Below are 16431 nucleotides of genomic sequence, written 5' to 3' on the forward strand. Positions count from 1 at the left end.
TCCCAGGGTTATTGTGAGGATTAAATGAGATAATATTTGCCTAGTACTTGACATATAGAAATCACTATATAAATGCTAGCTATCATTTTATATTACTATAATCTCTAGAGATTCCCACAAAAATGCAACAAAAAGCTAATATAAATTAAGATAAGGTTGTATCCAGCCTCTTGTAAAATTACCATTTGATTTCTCCCCTTCTGGCTTTATTTTGTATGCTTGCCTTTTTTTTTTTTTTAATCTGACGGTGTTAGGATTTGGTGGGCAAATTGGGGGATTCACTGGGGACTTGAGGAGAGCTTGCACTTAACGAGGGAAGGGGACGCTATTCTTACAAAGGAGGACTGGTGCTGGAGCGTCTTGGGAATTTTGTACTGGTAGCAGATGGGTTGTATTTAGTTGAAAGGGAGCAGGAAATAAAAATTAGAAGGACTGTTAGGTTAATAGGTCTCAGCAATTATTCAAGATCAGGGAGGCTAGTTTTCTGCTGGCAAAGTAAATTAGAATATGTTATTTATTTTCTGGATAATTAAATTTGGGGAGGGGAGTGGGTGGGTAGGAAGCTCTTGAAGAGCAGGGGAAAAAAGAAACTAAAACCCCAGTCCTGATAGTGAATAGTAAAATGGACAGGACTCAGTGACTGATTGTATCCCAATCCTATAATTCATGTTCTCTCCTCACTTCATTGTTACCACCCTAGTAAAGGTCCACTTGAAAAACTGCAAGACTCCAGATGCTTCTTCCCACCTCTATACACTGATATACTCCTGGTCCAAATTATCTTCCTTATACATACATCTAGTCACTTTACTCTTTTGCTTAAAATTTTTCCTTTACCAGATATTCAAAATCCTCCACAACTTGACAGAATTCTGCCTTGACTCTCCTCTACGCATTTTACATTCTCGTCAAATTATACTATTGTCTTGCCTTCCTGTTCTACCTTTCTCCTCTCAATCACTCCCTCGTGGCTGGAATGACCTTTCTGTCTCCTATTTAATCCCTTCTAATCTCTTAAAGCCCAACTCAAATGCCACATCTCTCATGAAACTTTTACTAACTACTCCTTTTGGAAACATCTTTCCTGTCAGATCTCCCACTGAACTGTTTTGTGCTTCTTAAACATGTTAAACATGTAATGATTATTTATTATTTTGTATCTATTATCTCCTCTTAGACAGGGTCTATTTATCTAAACTTTCTCTCTAGCCTAGCACAATGTTCTGCAAACACTAATCACTTAAACCATTCGTTGAATATGTTGTGAAACTGAATCAGAAGGGAGATCAGGGAGGATGGAGATAACACATAATTTAGCTAAGCACACCAACTCCAGTTAGATTTCCAAGTTGAGGTTAAATTCCCACTTGAATTTCCCAAATTGGTAACAGTGAATTTTATTGAATCACTCTTCTTGCAGTATTTCCCTAATTTTGTGTAAAGTGTGTTTGGATGTATGTAAATGTAGCATCTTTATTAAGATTGAACCCAGAATTTGAAATGAAGTAGCAAAAATTACTTTAAAGAATGCTTTATTAACTACATCCTAAGAATGTACTATAAAAGGAGCAAAAACTAAATAAACTTTAAAGCTTTCCAAAATACAAAGAAAGTAAAGATAATAACTAAACTACTCCCACATTCAAAAATAAGCCACACTAAACTTTTTGGTCTAGTTTGTTCTTAACCTAAAAACAAACAAACAAAAAACACAACCCCCCCCAAAACTTCACATTTCAAGTTATAGACTTACCTCAGTAGTGTACATGAAATGGTTTTGAAACAACAGGTATAGATAGTCCAGAAATAGGAGGCTCATTGATATCTAACTGGCTATATGACCAACATCAGATTTAAGGTAGTTTGGTACTTGCCAAGATAAGATACTTTTTCTTCTTCCTTTTTTTTTTGCACTTGATTTACAGGCACATGTAAAATACAGTAAGAACAAGGTGTCAGAGTCTCATCCTATTAAAAAAAAAAAACTCCATAAAAATTCTCCACCATTGCCAATGAAAGAGAATATTTCTTCCACTGTTCACAGGATGAAGATCTGGCCCAAATATTATTTATTCTAATAGGCTAGGGTTTGGATGCAGGCTTCTAGATATGTTTTTAGAACATTGCACAATTGCTCTATTCTCTAAGTGTTGTTTTCAAAATCATGGAAAAGAATGTTAAGAATGTATAAAAGCATCACCTGGCACTCAATAGTTTTATAGAATAGTTAAATAAATATTGTTTATATATAAAAAACCCTTCCCATCAGAAGATGAGAAAATAGGCATTTGGGAATCTTTTAATTTATATTTTTAAACAAAATCTAAAGTATTTGCTAAGGGAGTGATCCTGCTTTCTGTCCACACATGTAAATTTTATACTGCAACCAGCAAAAATTCCATGGGTGGAAAGATTTTATGGATCCATAACATGACATAAAAACATAACTGTATATTCCTTACCTATTGCACACCTCACTTTCTTAAGTTTTCTAATCAAAGCTGATGCAGTTCATAAAGTGGGTGAGAATCAGCATTTTACTGTATTTTACATTCAGTCTGCTAAATAAAAGCCTTTAAACAGGCCACAAAACACTGCAATAATATAGTTACTTCCTAAAAGAAACAAAAACAATAATAACAACAACAAAAAACCAAGAACCTTACTAACAACATTGCATTTTCTGTCAAAACACACACCATGTACTTTTTGGAACATAAAACAACTTTAAAAATGTCTAAGTAGAAGATATTTACAAACTTTGAAAACTCCTACAGGTTTGCCCTCCTCTTTGGATGTGCTCTCCCAAATTTAGTTCAGGTGGAAGTTACTTGTGCACAGTGAATGGAGGAAAGCCCCACTTTACAAATATAATATTCCCAACTACAGCAGAAATTTAGCATGAAACATGATCACAAAACTAGATAAAGTAGATAAAGCATAACTTTCTAGCTGACAAGAACTTCTTTGGACCCTGTCTACTATTAAAGCGCACATTCTCTGTCACTACAACTTAAAATTTCAAAAAGAAAAACCAAACCAAAATTCAAGAGAATTGGAAGGGAAATTCAATTCTGGCGTGGATGATGGACAAGCTGGTAGAGGTACTCTCTTGCAGGCTCTATAAAAAAATCCTGCTTCAGCAAATGCACCAAAGCCCAGATAAAAAGGTACTACCAAAAAGTATTTAAGTGGAGTACTCAGCAATTTCTTCTTCGTTTCTAACAACTCACTCACCAACTGTCCATATTGTCCAGTTTTGGGAGGACAAAAGAAAATGAAAAAGGAAGAACATAGTAGGTGAGATTGGCAGAAATCTAAGAAATCTCTCAGAAATCTGAGGCCACTTCCTCCTCGATGAAGGAGTTCATTACAATTTCTGTGAAAAAGAGAATGTATCCTAGATAGCTCCATCATCTCAATGGCTGGCAGAAACACACCGACTTCACTCATCTTAAAATTGCACTTTCCAGGATTATTTTTAAATAAGGTACTCAGGGTTGTGTGTGTAATTTTAAAAGCACTACTTTTTTTTTTTGTATCTTTAAATATTGAATATATCTTTTCAAAATATTGCCTAGCTGCATGGATGTTCTTCTTAATATATATATTTATAGTCAATATTTTTATTAAAGGCACTACAAAATAAACATCTCTGGAGTGCAGAAGTTAAGAAAATAACCTTCATACCGAAAATATAATTACTAAAAAAACTTTTATAAACATACTATTGTATACATATGAGTAGAGAATCATATTAAGACATCAGAAGAACTCTCTGAGAAATGTAGGAATGCAGGTGCATTCACTTTAAAAGTCACAAAAACTAGTGACTTCATGAGTATAAAATACTTCAACATTAATATTTGATAACATTCTTCACTTTCAGAGTTTTACATATATTTACTAAAGTTCAAACATATTCTTCTGCAAGTAGGTACTTTCTTCATAAATAGTAAAGTGTTCCTTCAGTTGTTTTTTGTTGGTTTGTTTTCATGGCCCCCCACAATCTCAGTATGTCTGGTAGACATCATGTATGGGAACCTGAATTGTAGCAGTAGGAAATGGCTGAGGTATGTAGCCAGCATAACCTCCGTAAACTGCAGCTGCGGCCGCGGCGTTCTTCTGTAGTGTGGCTAGTGTGGCTGTGGCAGGAGCAGCAAACGGGACATAACTGGCACCGTAGATCCCGGCCGTGGGAATTCTCTGGACATTCGGAGCCACCGTGTATACGGGAGTTATTGGGCGACCCTAAGGAATGGGAAGGGAGGGGGGGAAAAAGCAGATCCTTGTGTGAATATCCATCAAGAACAGGTCTGTGGTATTGGTACTAGAAAGTAAACCAGGGGTGAAGTGAATAGGGCAGATAGCTGGCTTTGAAGGTTTTCCCCACCTCTGTTAACTTACTACCTATGGGACCTTGGGCAGGTCATTTCCCCTTAGTGGGTCTATCTTCTTCTGGAAAACAGAGTACTGAATAAGGAGATCAAAGATGTGTATCCAAGCTGATGCATTTCATAAACTGGAGGAACCAATATTTTACCGTATTTTATACTGACTGACTGCATTAAAAATTTTTATATAGACTGAAAAGCATTGTAGTAAAATACTGTACGTGTGTCTGTGACTATATATGTATTACATTGTATGAATATGTACATACATATATAGATATACAAATGTGTGTGTGTGTGTGTGAGAGAGAGAGAGACAGACAGACAGACAGACAGACACAGACTTCTAATAACAATAAAAAAACCCTTAAAAATAATACTGATACAAAACAGTTTCATTTTCCGGTGAACCACAAACTACATACATTTGCAACAACTTTGAAAATGTGCATTCAGTTCGACTATAATGCTTACTTTGAAAATGCAAATTTGATTCAACATGGTTGTTATATTAGGGAAAAATTTGAGCATAACATAAATTTCACGTTTGCTTATGTGTGATTTCACCCAAAATCTGCACTGCTTCACAATTCCTTAACCCTTCTGATACTCATTTTCACAAACTTCAGGTCCTTTTCAAGGGACACTGCATATCTTCTGGTGGAGTTGGAGCTGTGGTCAGAAGATGGCAGGTCTATCCCCAAGCATTCTCTCCTACCTTCTATCAGAACCCTGGGTGCAGGAGTTTGGGGATGCCCCCCCTTGCTTTTAATTTTCAACTTTGCCAGCAAAACAGCAAGCAAGCTGTTTAGCAGCCTGAGGCTATAGAAACTGCCACTATTTATTGTAGTATTTATGTTTCTTCACCATTTAACATGTATAAAACTGTACTACCATTTTAATTTGGTTCCTACTTTTTTTAGGGCAATAGGTGTTAAGTGACTTGCCCAAGGTCACACGGCTAGTTTTTGTGTTGAGTGTCTGAGGCCAGATTTGAAATCAGGTCCTCCTGACTCCAGGACTGGTGCTCTATTCACTGTGCCACCTAGCCACCCCCCTACTATTTTTTTTTTAATGTGTCACTGAGTGTTGTACCTATAACCCTGTTTCCCCCATAAGCCCTGTGGTTTTCAACAGAACGATTTTGCATAGGTTAGTGATGTTTTAGGAATGCATATTTTGAGTTATATACAGTTAAAGAACTAACTGTACATCAGAAGATATTTATAAACTCTTACCATTCTCTCCCTCTTCCTCTTGGTAAGTGGAAATCATCTGTATACACTCAACGAGGTATATAAATAAACATAGCATTTCTAACACTCTTCACACAAGAGACATTTTGCAATAAGACATGACGATGGTAAAACTTTTAAGTATAAGGATAAAGTATTTCAAGTACAAGTTAAAACAAATGTAGATTCTCACCTGATAGTTGATAGTGCCCCCCCCCACCCCAACAATTCATCAGCCATCCTTACTCTTCACCCAGATTTTGTAGACTACAAGTTTAGGAAAAACTGCCCACTGTAATCTATGGGATCCCTTCCCATTCTATGTAAAGAATCAACATATCACTAGGGTTTTCATTTATATAAAACAAAGGTACAGAATCACATAGATTATCTAGTCCAAATCATACCTAATCATTAATCACTTCTACAACACACCCCCTCTTTTATAAATTCCAGTGGCTTTCTATGGCCCCTGGGATCAAATACAAAATGCTCCGCTTGGCATTCTAAGCCCTTTCCAGTCTTCTCACGCCATATACTCCTCAGTACAGGCTCTTACACTGAGAGACACTGGCCTCCTGGCCGCTCCACATACAGGACACTCCATCTCTTGGTATTCTGTCTGACTGTCTCCCATGACTAGAACCCTCTCCCTCCTCTGTTCTAACTACTCACCTCCCTGGTTTCTTTAAGTTTCAACTATACTCCCACCTTCTACCGGAAGCCTCTCCTCTGTTTTTTATTTCCTGGTAATCCTATCTACAGTTTTCTTTGTATTTATTTGTTCCCCTTCCCCCCATTAGACTGCAAGCTCCTTGACAACAAGGACTGTCTTTTGCCTCTTTTTTCCATCCCCAGAATTTAGAACAGGGCCTGGTACACAGTAGAGCCTTAATAAATGTTTCTTGATTGACTGAGTGACTGTCAAAGTTGGCTGAAATCTAAGTATACTGTAACTACATCGTTCTTCCCTGACGGACCCTGTCGTGTAAGTCCAAAAAAAAAAAAATTATGCGGCTAGCCTGGAATAATCTGTTCTTTATGAAATCAAGCTAATTTTTTCATTATTACTCCTTACCTTACTCAAGGCTCACAAACCACTCCTTGAGAAAACATAGTGAGTAGAATGCTAGACTAGGGATTAAGAAGACTTCAAATTCTACCTCAGACACTTACTAGCTGTGAGGCTCCGAACATTTAGTTTCTCTCAGCCTTACTGTCCTCATCTGTAAAATGAGGATAATAATAGCACCTATTTCATAGGACTGGTGGGAGGATGAAAGGCGATACTACATGGACAAACCTTAAAAAACAATGCTGACTATTATTAATCCCACAAGTCCAAATGACTGCTGGACATCTTCACCCAGGGGAAACCTCAATGCCAAGATAGATTTGACAAACATTTACTAAGCACCAACTCTGTACAAGGTACTGTGCTAGAGAAAAAAAAGGCCTTGCCCCCCCAAAAACTTTTATTTTATTGAGGAAAAATAATGTATCTACTGATAAGCAAATACAAGGTAGGGAGGAGGGGACATTAAAAATGGAAAAAATCAAAAGGGGCTACAAGTAGGGGGTGGCTTAAGAGCTGAACCTTGAAGAAAGCTGAGGAGAGGATGGAATGCATTTCAGGTAAGGGAAATACCTGTGTGAAAGACCCAGAGACAGACAGAAGACTAAGTTCAGAGGACAGCTAACAGTCCAGTTTGGTTAGAACAAAGTACAAGAAGAAGAATCATGTGGAGTAATCCTGGAATATCAGTGTACCAAAATATGGTGGGTTTTTAAAGCCAGGCATAAGAGTTTGGATTTTACCCAAGGACACTGAAAATTTGTGATCAAGAATAACATGGCTAAGGGGCGGCTAAGTGGTGCAGTGAATAGAGCACTGGCCCTGGAGTCAAGGAGGACCTGAGTTCAAATCCGGCCTCAAAACACTTAACATAAAAACTAGCCGTGTGACCTTGGGCAAGTCACTTAACCTTAACTGCCCTCCAAAAAGCAAATAAAAAACAAAAACAAAAGAGTAACATGGCTAACCAGAATCCTGCCACAGGTAGATTATTTTGGAAGTGGTATGAAAGATATATTGGGGAAGGGACAGACCAGAAGGAGGGAAGCCAATTAAGAGGGTATTATAATAACAGTCTGAATGAGAAGTGGTGACAGACCCAACAAGCGCGTCACTGTCTGAGTAACAGAAGCATTGGAGGGACCAGCCACATTGGGATCAAGCTCTGCCCACCACCAGTTTTTCATCCACAAGTTGATTATCCAATTCTTCCTCTAAGCCATCTTTTTCCTGCATTTACAGGGTTAAGCCATTGCTTAGCAATCCCTCTGAAAGAAAGGACCGAGTGAAATAGGGAAAAATAAAACCTGCTCATTTCACTACTTGTTAACCTCCAATACCTTATCCTTCTCAAGTGTATTTATTTCTGACTTTTCAGACTTTGCCACCATAAATCATCTGTTTTCTCCCCTGGAACATCCCCCATTTCTTTTGGGCCCCCTTCTCTGATGGGTGAGTTCCTTCCAAGACCTCCATTTTAGGGATGAGTTTGGGCTGGCCATTCTTTATTTACCTCCTGAATCTGCATGCAATTTTCCAGACTTTGCCAACATTCCCTCTCCCAGGCAAGCCTTGTAGAAGCATAATCTCATTTGACCACCAAGACAACTCTGGGAAGTAGATGCTATGATTTGAGTTTAGGAAACTGAGGCAAAGAAGGATCATGTGACTTGCCTAGGGTCCCTCAGCTGATAAGGTCGGATCAAGGCCCAGTGCTCAAGCCACTGCACCATCAGCTGCCTCTCTATGCTGTCCATCAAAAGAAAAGAACCATTACAGCTTTCTGAACCAAGAGTCTAAAGAGACCTGCCTTCTACTCTTGGTGTGGTCACTAACAAAATGCAGTCACTTAACCTTTTTTGTTACTGTTCTCACTTGTCATCACCCAAAGTTACCCAGGTAGTGAGTGACAGACTCAGCAATTGCACTGAGCTCTATTAACCCTTCATGTTGAATTTTAAGTCCAATATTTGTTGAATTAATGAATGCATGCTATCTTCTCATATCCTCCTCCTCCCTCCTCATTTATACAAATTCCTGTTTTGGCATAGGGCTCTAGAAGTTTTAGGAGTCTGCAACATAAACAACTTTCATGGCCTAGTTTTAAGTAAAAGATAGTGTGATGTAATTGTTACAGAGTAGGTTTTACAGTAGGAAAACTGGGATTCAAGTTGGCCTCTTATACATACTGGCTGCTTAACTTTCTGCAGGTCACACAACCTCAATGCCCCAGGCACCTACCAAAGACTAAACTACAGATAAGTATTCTTCCCTGAGAATTCCTTACATCAATGAAACCATGAGACAGGTCTGAAATAAAAAGTAAAAGGATACTAAAAAGGATGAAACCTCATTAAAGGGTTAAACAAAGCCCCCACCACAGTCCCATCAGGTCACATCCCTGTTCACCCCAGGGCAAAGGAAAGAGAGCTCAATTTGTGGGTGGTTTCTTAAACTGCAGGGGCCCCTCCCTGAAGGCTCTCACATAAAGGATGTACAATTCCTGGTGAGTTTCCAGGTGGAGCAGATAGAAAACGATGCCTGGAGTCATGAAGACCTAAGTTCAAATCTATTCTTGGACCCTTACTAACTGCACGGCCATGGGCAAGTCACTTTCTTACCTCACCCTATTGTGGATCACAGAGTTCTAGGCATATAAGGTACTCAATACCTATCACTACACAAGTAAACGGTGGAAGGAAACACATATCACATAAATTTCCATGACATAAGAAAACTCACCTGGAAAGGTGGAGGGGTTGAAACAGCAGGCATGATAGCAGCAGCGGCGGCGGCAGCAGCAGCAGCAGCACTGGCTGGGTCTGGTTGTACTGCTATGGGGTTGATCATATGTTCCATTGTATGGATTTTGCCATCTTCCAGCATCTTGGGAGCGGGGGCTGCCTGAAACATGGAATACTGGGCCCCAATAGCAGGGATGGCCACTAAAACAGGATCAGGAATGGGAAAAATCGAGCTGATTAAGATTAATATACGTTCTCTATGGAGTAAAATAAAATATACCAGCAAGATGCTGCCACTAGCTGAGAAATGATCTATTAGTAATAACATTCAATACAGAGAAATCTCTTTCATCTTTATAGTGGGCAGTGGCAGGGAAGGGGAGGGGGTATCTCCCGTGTTCTAAACAAGTAGGGTCTAAATTGAAAGCTGGCCAAGATCTTGATACCTTGGCCAGACCTTACAAGAATGAGTTAGCTACCTTCATTATCACTTTATCACTGTTAGACCTGCAATCTTCCTCGGCTTTACTGTCTTTTAAGAGGCAAGAAAGTTGAGGGTTTCATTACAAAACTCAGAGAAAAGAGACTCATGCTGTTAGTTCTACATTTGATACTGAACTCTAGACTACTAACAACACACAATGAGAGACTATAGCATGTTAAAGATTGTTTATAAAAGAAGAAAGTGTAACAAAGAGAAAATGGTGGGTTGGAGTTTGTTGAGGTTTATATTGTATTTTATTTATTATAACTACTTATTTTATTGTATTTATTATCTTATTATTATTTATTTATATTTATTTTGTATTAAGGTTTATATTATAATATTGATTTTTAAAAGAATGCTAACTGGAGAATTTTCAGACAGAAATGACATTAACAAGAAACCAAGCAATGCTTTCTATACACAAATAAATGGTAGAAGGAAATACATATCATATAAATTTCCATGATATATGGTCATGTCATACTATACCATTAAAAAAAAATCCACTCTTCAGAAGATACTAAATTCTTTTACCAAGTCTTTTCCAGTTTAGATGTTGAGAATTAACTAGTGAACCTATCATTAGGCAATTCTGCCTATCTTCAGCATTTCCAGACCTAATGAAGGTGATCAGTCTTAAGAATGGACAAGAGAAAAGGCCTGTGTGAAAGGGGTGGATGCCATCTTTTTTTTTTTTTAAACAATCAGGGTTAAGTAACTTGCTCAAGGTTACACGGCCAGTTATTTCTGGGTGTGGTGCTGAGTATCGGAGCCCAGATTTGATCCCCAGGTTATCCCGACACACTCACTGAGCCACCTGGCCACCCCTAAGCAATTGGGGTTAAGTAACTTGCTCAAGGTTACATGGCCAGGTGTTTCTGGGTGGGTGCTAAGTGTCTGAGCCCGGGATTCGATCTCCAGGTCATCCCAACACTGGAGCTGGTGCTCTTACTCGCTATGCTACCTGGCCGCCCCAGGATGCCATCTTTTCTAAAACAGATGGACAGGAGGGAGCACATAAGAGAGCAAATCTTCACAAATACAAAATGCTTATTTCTTTATAAAAAGAAGCACAGAAGATGAGAGAAAACCAAGGCTGCCTAGGACTTCAGTAGTTTATTTGAGACCCTTCTGGTGACCAGCTCATTGCAATGTCCCCTACAATGTTCTGAACATTACTTTATCCAACTAAAGGCTGTATGTACTATATATACAATTCTCTCTTCCATCGACCCCTACATTTTTGCCAATTACAAATAAGAATCTTCTTCACAGGAAGAAAACAAAACCTCTGGAGTTTGGGTCAGTCTCATGTACACAAAAAGACAAGAGAATCCTTAGATGAAAAAGTTAGTGCAACATTTGCTTATAATGTGAGTCATATTTAGATGGCGATCTGGTCAGAAAGGATCTTAAGTATAACAAATTACTTTTGCATCTCTTTAAAGAGATAATGTAAATACTTTCTTTTCTATGGGCCAATCCAACATTGTGATCAAAATGCAATGGAATCCTTGCTTCTTCCATATTTGGATAAAGTCTGCAGAACATTGACCCAAGAGAAATTTAGGGTATGAAAGATACAACTGGCTAATATTATCACTTTTTTTGTGGCAAATGCTTAACTAGAATTATCCACTCAAGCAATCTTTAGTCTACTCTTGGTGAGCCAAGTATGCAGTAAAATAAAAAAACACGGGATATCTCTGTGCTCTTAACATTGAGTCACTGACAAAAACATATATGTGCAGATAGCATATGTCTGTGGTAAATGTGTTGCTACTTTCGCTTTTCCTATGTTCATTTTAGGTATAAGTTCCTTGAGGGCAGGGATGTTGATATCTTCTCTTTCTCTTAAATTCTCCACAGCACCCAATGCTGAGCTCTACAGAAGGTTGTTGATTAATGAATCATAAATATTAAGGACTATTTGACAACTTGCACTGTGGAATTTCTGAGGAGTCGGCTGTGCCTGCTGAGATCTCTTGGCTTGATTTTACCTGCATCCTTGCTACTTGGCTGGAATAAGAGAAACAGGTGGTTGTAACCAAGGCTGACACTCATTAATTAGATACTGACTCAAAAACTGTAATATCTGATACTAAAATGAACTTCCTTCCCTTGGCTGAATTCCACTCGACTTACTCTGCCCATCTCTCTCTGGAGAGGGCAAAAGGTCTAGCCATCGGTGGGCATTTAAGGTTATACTAGTATTGGAAAACACAAAAGGTGGGCATCCACCTGCATTGATTATTTCTAAGGTTCCCTAAAAGGTGAAGGCATCTATTTGCATGGGTCTGAGCATGAAGAAGGCTTAGGTTCAGTTTAAAGAGAGGTCTGGGGTTTTGGCTGAATGGAAATGGCCCATCCCTCAGATTTATACTGACCTGTACCGGGTTTAATAGCAACTGGATTGACAGCAGATAATTCCAAATTCGGTACAAGTTCATATCCTTTTTCTTGCTGCTTTCCTTTCCCTTCATGATATCGGCTATATATGCCACGGCCTGCAGAGTATCCCCCGAGGTAAGATCCCCTAGGGCCTGGGGCTCTGTTGCCAGCTGCCCCTCGCCCTCGGCCTCTTATGCTCCCTGCTTATGGAAACAACACAAAACTGAGATGAATAACCACAAGTGACAGTGCCAGGGGACAAGCTTCACAGATCTGAAGGCTCCAAGGACCCTGACATTTGGTTGTTTACAAAGCATCAAAGTTGTCAATGCGAAAACCTTCTCATTTCAATCAACTGTTACAGATGCCCAAAGAAATCTCCTATTCCTGAGTGAAATTACTATGAGTACATTCATCAATCAATGTGAAAAGTAAATACAGTCTTAGTGCAGCTTTAAGCTTATAGAGCTGTGAAAATTAAATACGATTTTAATGCAGCTTTAAGCTATTAAAGTTTAATAGTGCACTAAGACTTCTGTGGCACACGCTATATGAATGAGGTAAAAACTCTTGGCATATTAGAACATACCCTGTCAATGCATTGATGTCCATTAAAAATCACTATCTTCAAGACTTTATCTTACAAAGTGGAGAAATCTAGGCACCAAAATCTGTGATCACATAGTGAATGGTAGGTTTGGGATATAACATTTTTAAGGAATGAAAAAGAAATATGATTTCAACCTGGGTTAAACTCCTGGCTCTACTAACTAGCTGTGAGACCTTGAACAAGTCATTTGATATTTGTGATCAAATTCCCATCCATTAAGTGGGATAAATAATACCTGGCCTACCTACTCTACATGATTGTGTTATGAGAACCAAGTTAAATTAGTATCACGCACAAAACAAATATAGGCAGCATGATACAACGATTGGCTCTGGAGTCAGAGGATATGGGTTTAGAACGTACCTCAGATGCATAACACCTGTGTAATTTTGGGGGCCTTAATTTTTTGATATATAAAACGAAAGAGTTAAAAGCTAGATTTTCTTTGAGGTTCTTTTAGCTCTCTTAAGGTCATGATATGATTTTACTTTACATACAGATAGTAATAAGCTCTATGCATTGTAATGACTACTAATGTGAATATTTTTAAGTTCTAGATTTTTTAAAAAAACACTCTCTGCTTACCATGACATACAATTGAGGCAAATTGATAGGCCCAGAAAGTGATGACCATGTATGCAATGATGCCCTAGAGTAATAAATAAAAGTGCCCCGGAGAGCTAACTTACCTTTCACAAAATAATCTCTGTTGGGCCCAATCAGAGCATTGTAAGGATAACTATAGTAGGCCAACGTGTAGGGATCACAAGAGTAAACATAGTTAGGCTGCTGAGGTGTTACTTCTGTTGTCACACTTCCTTTGGCCGCCTTCTGATAGCGTGTATACTGCTCCTTATCTACTGGCTTGGCCAGAGTAACTTCAAGACACGAACCTTCAAGTTCGGTGCCATTGAGGCTGTTCATAGCATGGACAGCATCTTCCCGGCTGGTGAAGTGAACGAATGCATAATCACGGATCTTTTTAACTCGCTCTACACAACCAGGATTAAACTGACCAAAGCTCTTCTTAATGGTCTCCTCGGTTGTTTCGATCATCAGATTCCTCACATAGAGGATCTTAACGGTTTCCATGACATCTTCGTCAACATCTATCTCAGGCTCTGCCCAGTCCACTGCAATCTGGTGTCCCCACAGTTGGATTCTTCCAGGCATGAGCTTTCTCCTGGCCATGGCCGCCGCCCTATGGCTCTCATACTCCACAAATGCAAACCCTCTGTTCTTCATCTTATCTGCCGCACTTGCATACACAATAACGTCCAGTACCCCTTCAGTCACTTTGGAGATCTCCTCCAGTATCTCCTCTCTCTTTTTCATCTTAGGAATGCCACCGATGAATAGTCGACAGTTATCCACACTGCAACAGACTCCTAGAAGTCGGCCTGGTCTGATTTCGTAATTGTTCAATTCCCTCACGGCACGCTTGGCTTCATGCTTGTGAGTGTACATAACAAAAGCGTAGCCTCGGTTCTTGCCATCAAAGTCCATCATCAGCCGCATCTCATAGATACGCCCAACCGACTCAAATACTGGTACCAGCTCATCTTCATACACATCTCGGGGAATTTTACCGACGAAGACCTCGCAGCCACGTGGAGGGTGCAGCCCTTCCCAGCCTGGGGGAGGTCCACCGTATTTGCGCTGCCCGTTCTCTTGTATCATACTATAACCTGTACGCTCCATGAGGGCCAGGAGGGCAGCCTCGTTGGGTGCCCCAGCTATACCTTCAGGAACCTTGGCAGCCGACATGTTGGTGGAATCGTTGCTCATTGTTGTAGTGGAATCTTCTGCTGTCATTATGTCGAAATCATTCAAAACTTGATGTCTAAAGAGGGAAAAAAGAAATGTGACTATTCCACATTCCGAACAAAGAAAGGACTGCAATTTTTATGTCTTAAAACATGTACCACAATTCTAGCTGAAAACCAGAGTTAAAAATATGAAAAAAAAAAAAACCAAACCAATCCTGGGATACATTCGTAAATATAAACAGCTTCAAACAGTCAAATTATTATGTGGAAAAAACAGAAACTATTTCCTTCTCTAGAACTTACGTTTTAAGAGTTTCCTGGTAGACTGTTATGTTTACTGATTTGCCCAAGGTCAAATAACCAATATATATATAAATATTGTCAAAGGGAAATATTCCTTTTGCAAAGGCAGAAAGCAATTCTAATAATAAAGTATTGCCAACTTGGATTTTTTTTAAAAGATCATATCCTGATATTTCTTTGGAAAAGAACACGAACTTTTTTCACTGTAAGCATGTAAAAAGAAATTTCCTTATGAAGAAGTGGTCACATCATGAACGCAAATCATTTCAGAAGAAAAAATGCAAATGATAAATGACTATGAGAAAAGATGGTGCGCATTAATAGAGAAATATAAATTAAAATAGCCTTGAGGTTTGCCTTTACACTTGGTTAAGTCCTTCATAACTTGTTCCCTGTCTTCTACCGTTCCAGTATTCTTATACCTTACACACTAACCCTGCTGCCCAATCTACTCTTTGATTCAATGACACTGAACTCCTTACAATTTCTAAAACACGATACTTCCATTTCCCAACTCCAGCTATTTTCACTATCTCCCATGTATGCCTAGAATGCTCTCCCCCTCGTCATCTCTGCCTCCTGGATTCACTGACTATCCTCAAGTCCTAGCTAAAATCCCGCCTTCTACAGAAAGCCCTTCCCAATCTCCCTTAGTTCTAGTATCTTCCCTCTGTTGAATATTTCCAATTTATCCTACATATAGCTTGTTTGTATACATAGTTGTTTGCTTTAGACTGTGGGAAGACCTTATTAGACTTCAAGGGAAGGGGCCTCTGTTTCCTTAGGGCTCAGGACAGGACGTAGCACATAGTAAGTATGCAATAAATGTATATTAACTTGACCCAGTAATCCCTCTCCTGGGAATACACTGAAAGGAAATCAAAATCAGAAATATTTATAGCAGAACCCTTTGTAGTAGTAAAAAGCTGTAAACAAAAGTAGGTATCAACTGATTTGAGCGATGGTTGGGTAAACTGCAGTTTATTAAAGTAATAGGATACTATGATCCCTGAAGAATATGAAAGCAGAAATAAGAGAATACAATGATCCTAATAATTCAAAAGAAAACAATAAGCTAGTACTCAGATCAGTGCAATTACCAATCTTATTCTAGAGGCCAGGTGATGACACATCTTTCACCTAGGTAGAGAAATAGCCACCTAGAAGTGTGCAATGGGACATACGTGGTCCATCCAGAAAATGTATTGATTTCTTTTGTTTTGCTATACTTTATTACAATGGGGGTAGTTGGAAGGGGGGTGGTGGTGGTGGTAGGGTTTGCGTTTATTATGGGTACTGAGAAGCAATAGCAATTTTAGTGCAAAAAGCACTAAAAACATAAAAAAGGATAGGAACATTTTCAATGCTAGGAAGGAAGGAAGGAAGGAAGGAAGGAAGGAAGGAAGGAAGGAAGGAAGGAAGG

At 38.9% G+C, this 16431-nt stretch overlaps 1 protein-coding gene across 8 annotated transcripts in view; it reads right to left on the minus strand.

Moving 5' to 3' along the window:
* Positions 1–1515: 1515 nt before the first annotated feature.
* The window catches only part of RBM47 (RNA binding motif protein 47), a 152971-nt gene continuing 138055 nt past the window's right edge, over positions 1516–16431 (minus strand). For 6 of the 8 annotated variants that reach the window (XM_069105104.1, XM_069105105.1, XM_069105106.1 and 3 more), the window contains 4 exons: positions 13626–14779; positions 12323–12529; positions 9447–9649; positions 1516–4251 (listed from right to left, as the gene is read on the minus strand). In XM_069105104.1, the coding sequence (XP_068961205.1) occupies positions 4012–4251; positions 9447–9649; positions 12323–12529; positions 13626–14751 (1776 nt within the window). In that variant the 5' untranslated portion in view covers positions 14752–14779 and the 3' untranslated portion in view covers positions 1516–4011. The remainder of the gene's footprint in view (positions 4252–9446; positions 9650–12322; positions 12530–13625; positions 14780–16431) is intronic. The other 2 variants (XM_069105110.1, XM_069105111.1) reach the window with 2 other exon arrangements.

The sequence above is a fragment of the Petaurus breviceps genome, unplaced genomic scaffold (genome assembly GCF_028583685.1).
Source record: "Petaurus breviceps papuanus isolate PSGF00001 unplaced genomic scaffold, PetGlider_PUasm1.0 76, whole genome shotgun sequence".
NCBI lineage: Eukaryota > Metazoa > Chordata > Mammalia > Diprotodontia > Petauridae > Petaurus > Petaurus breviceps.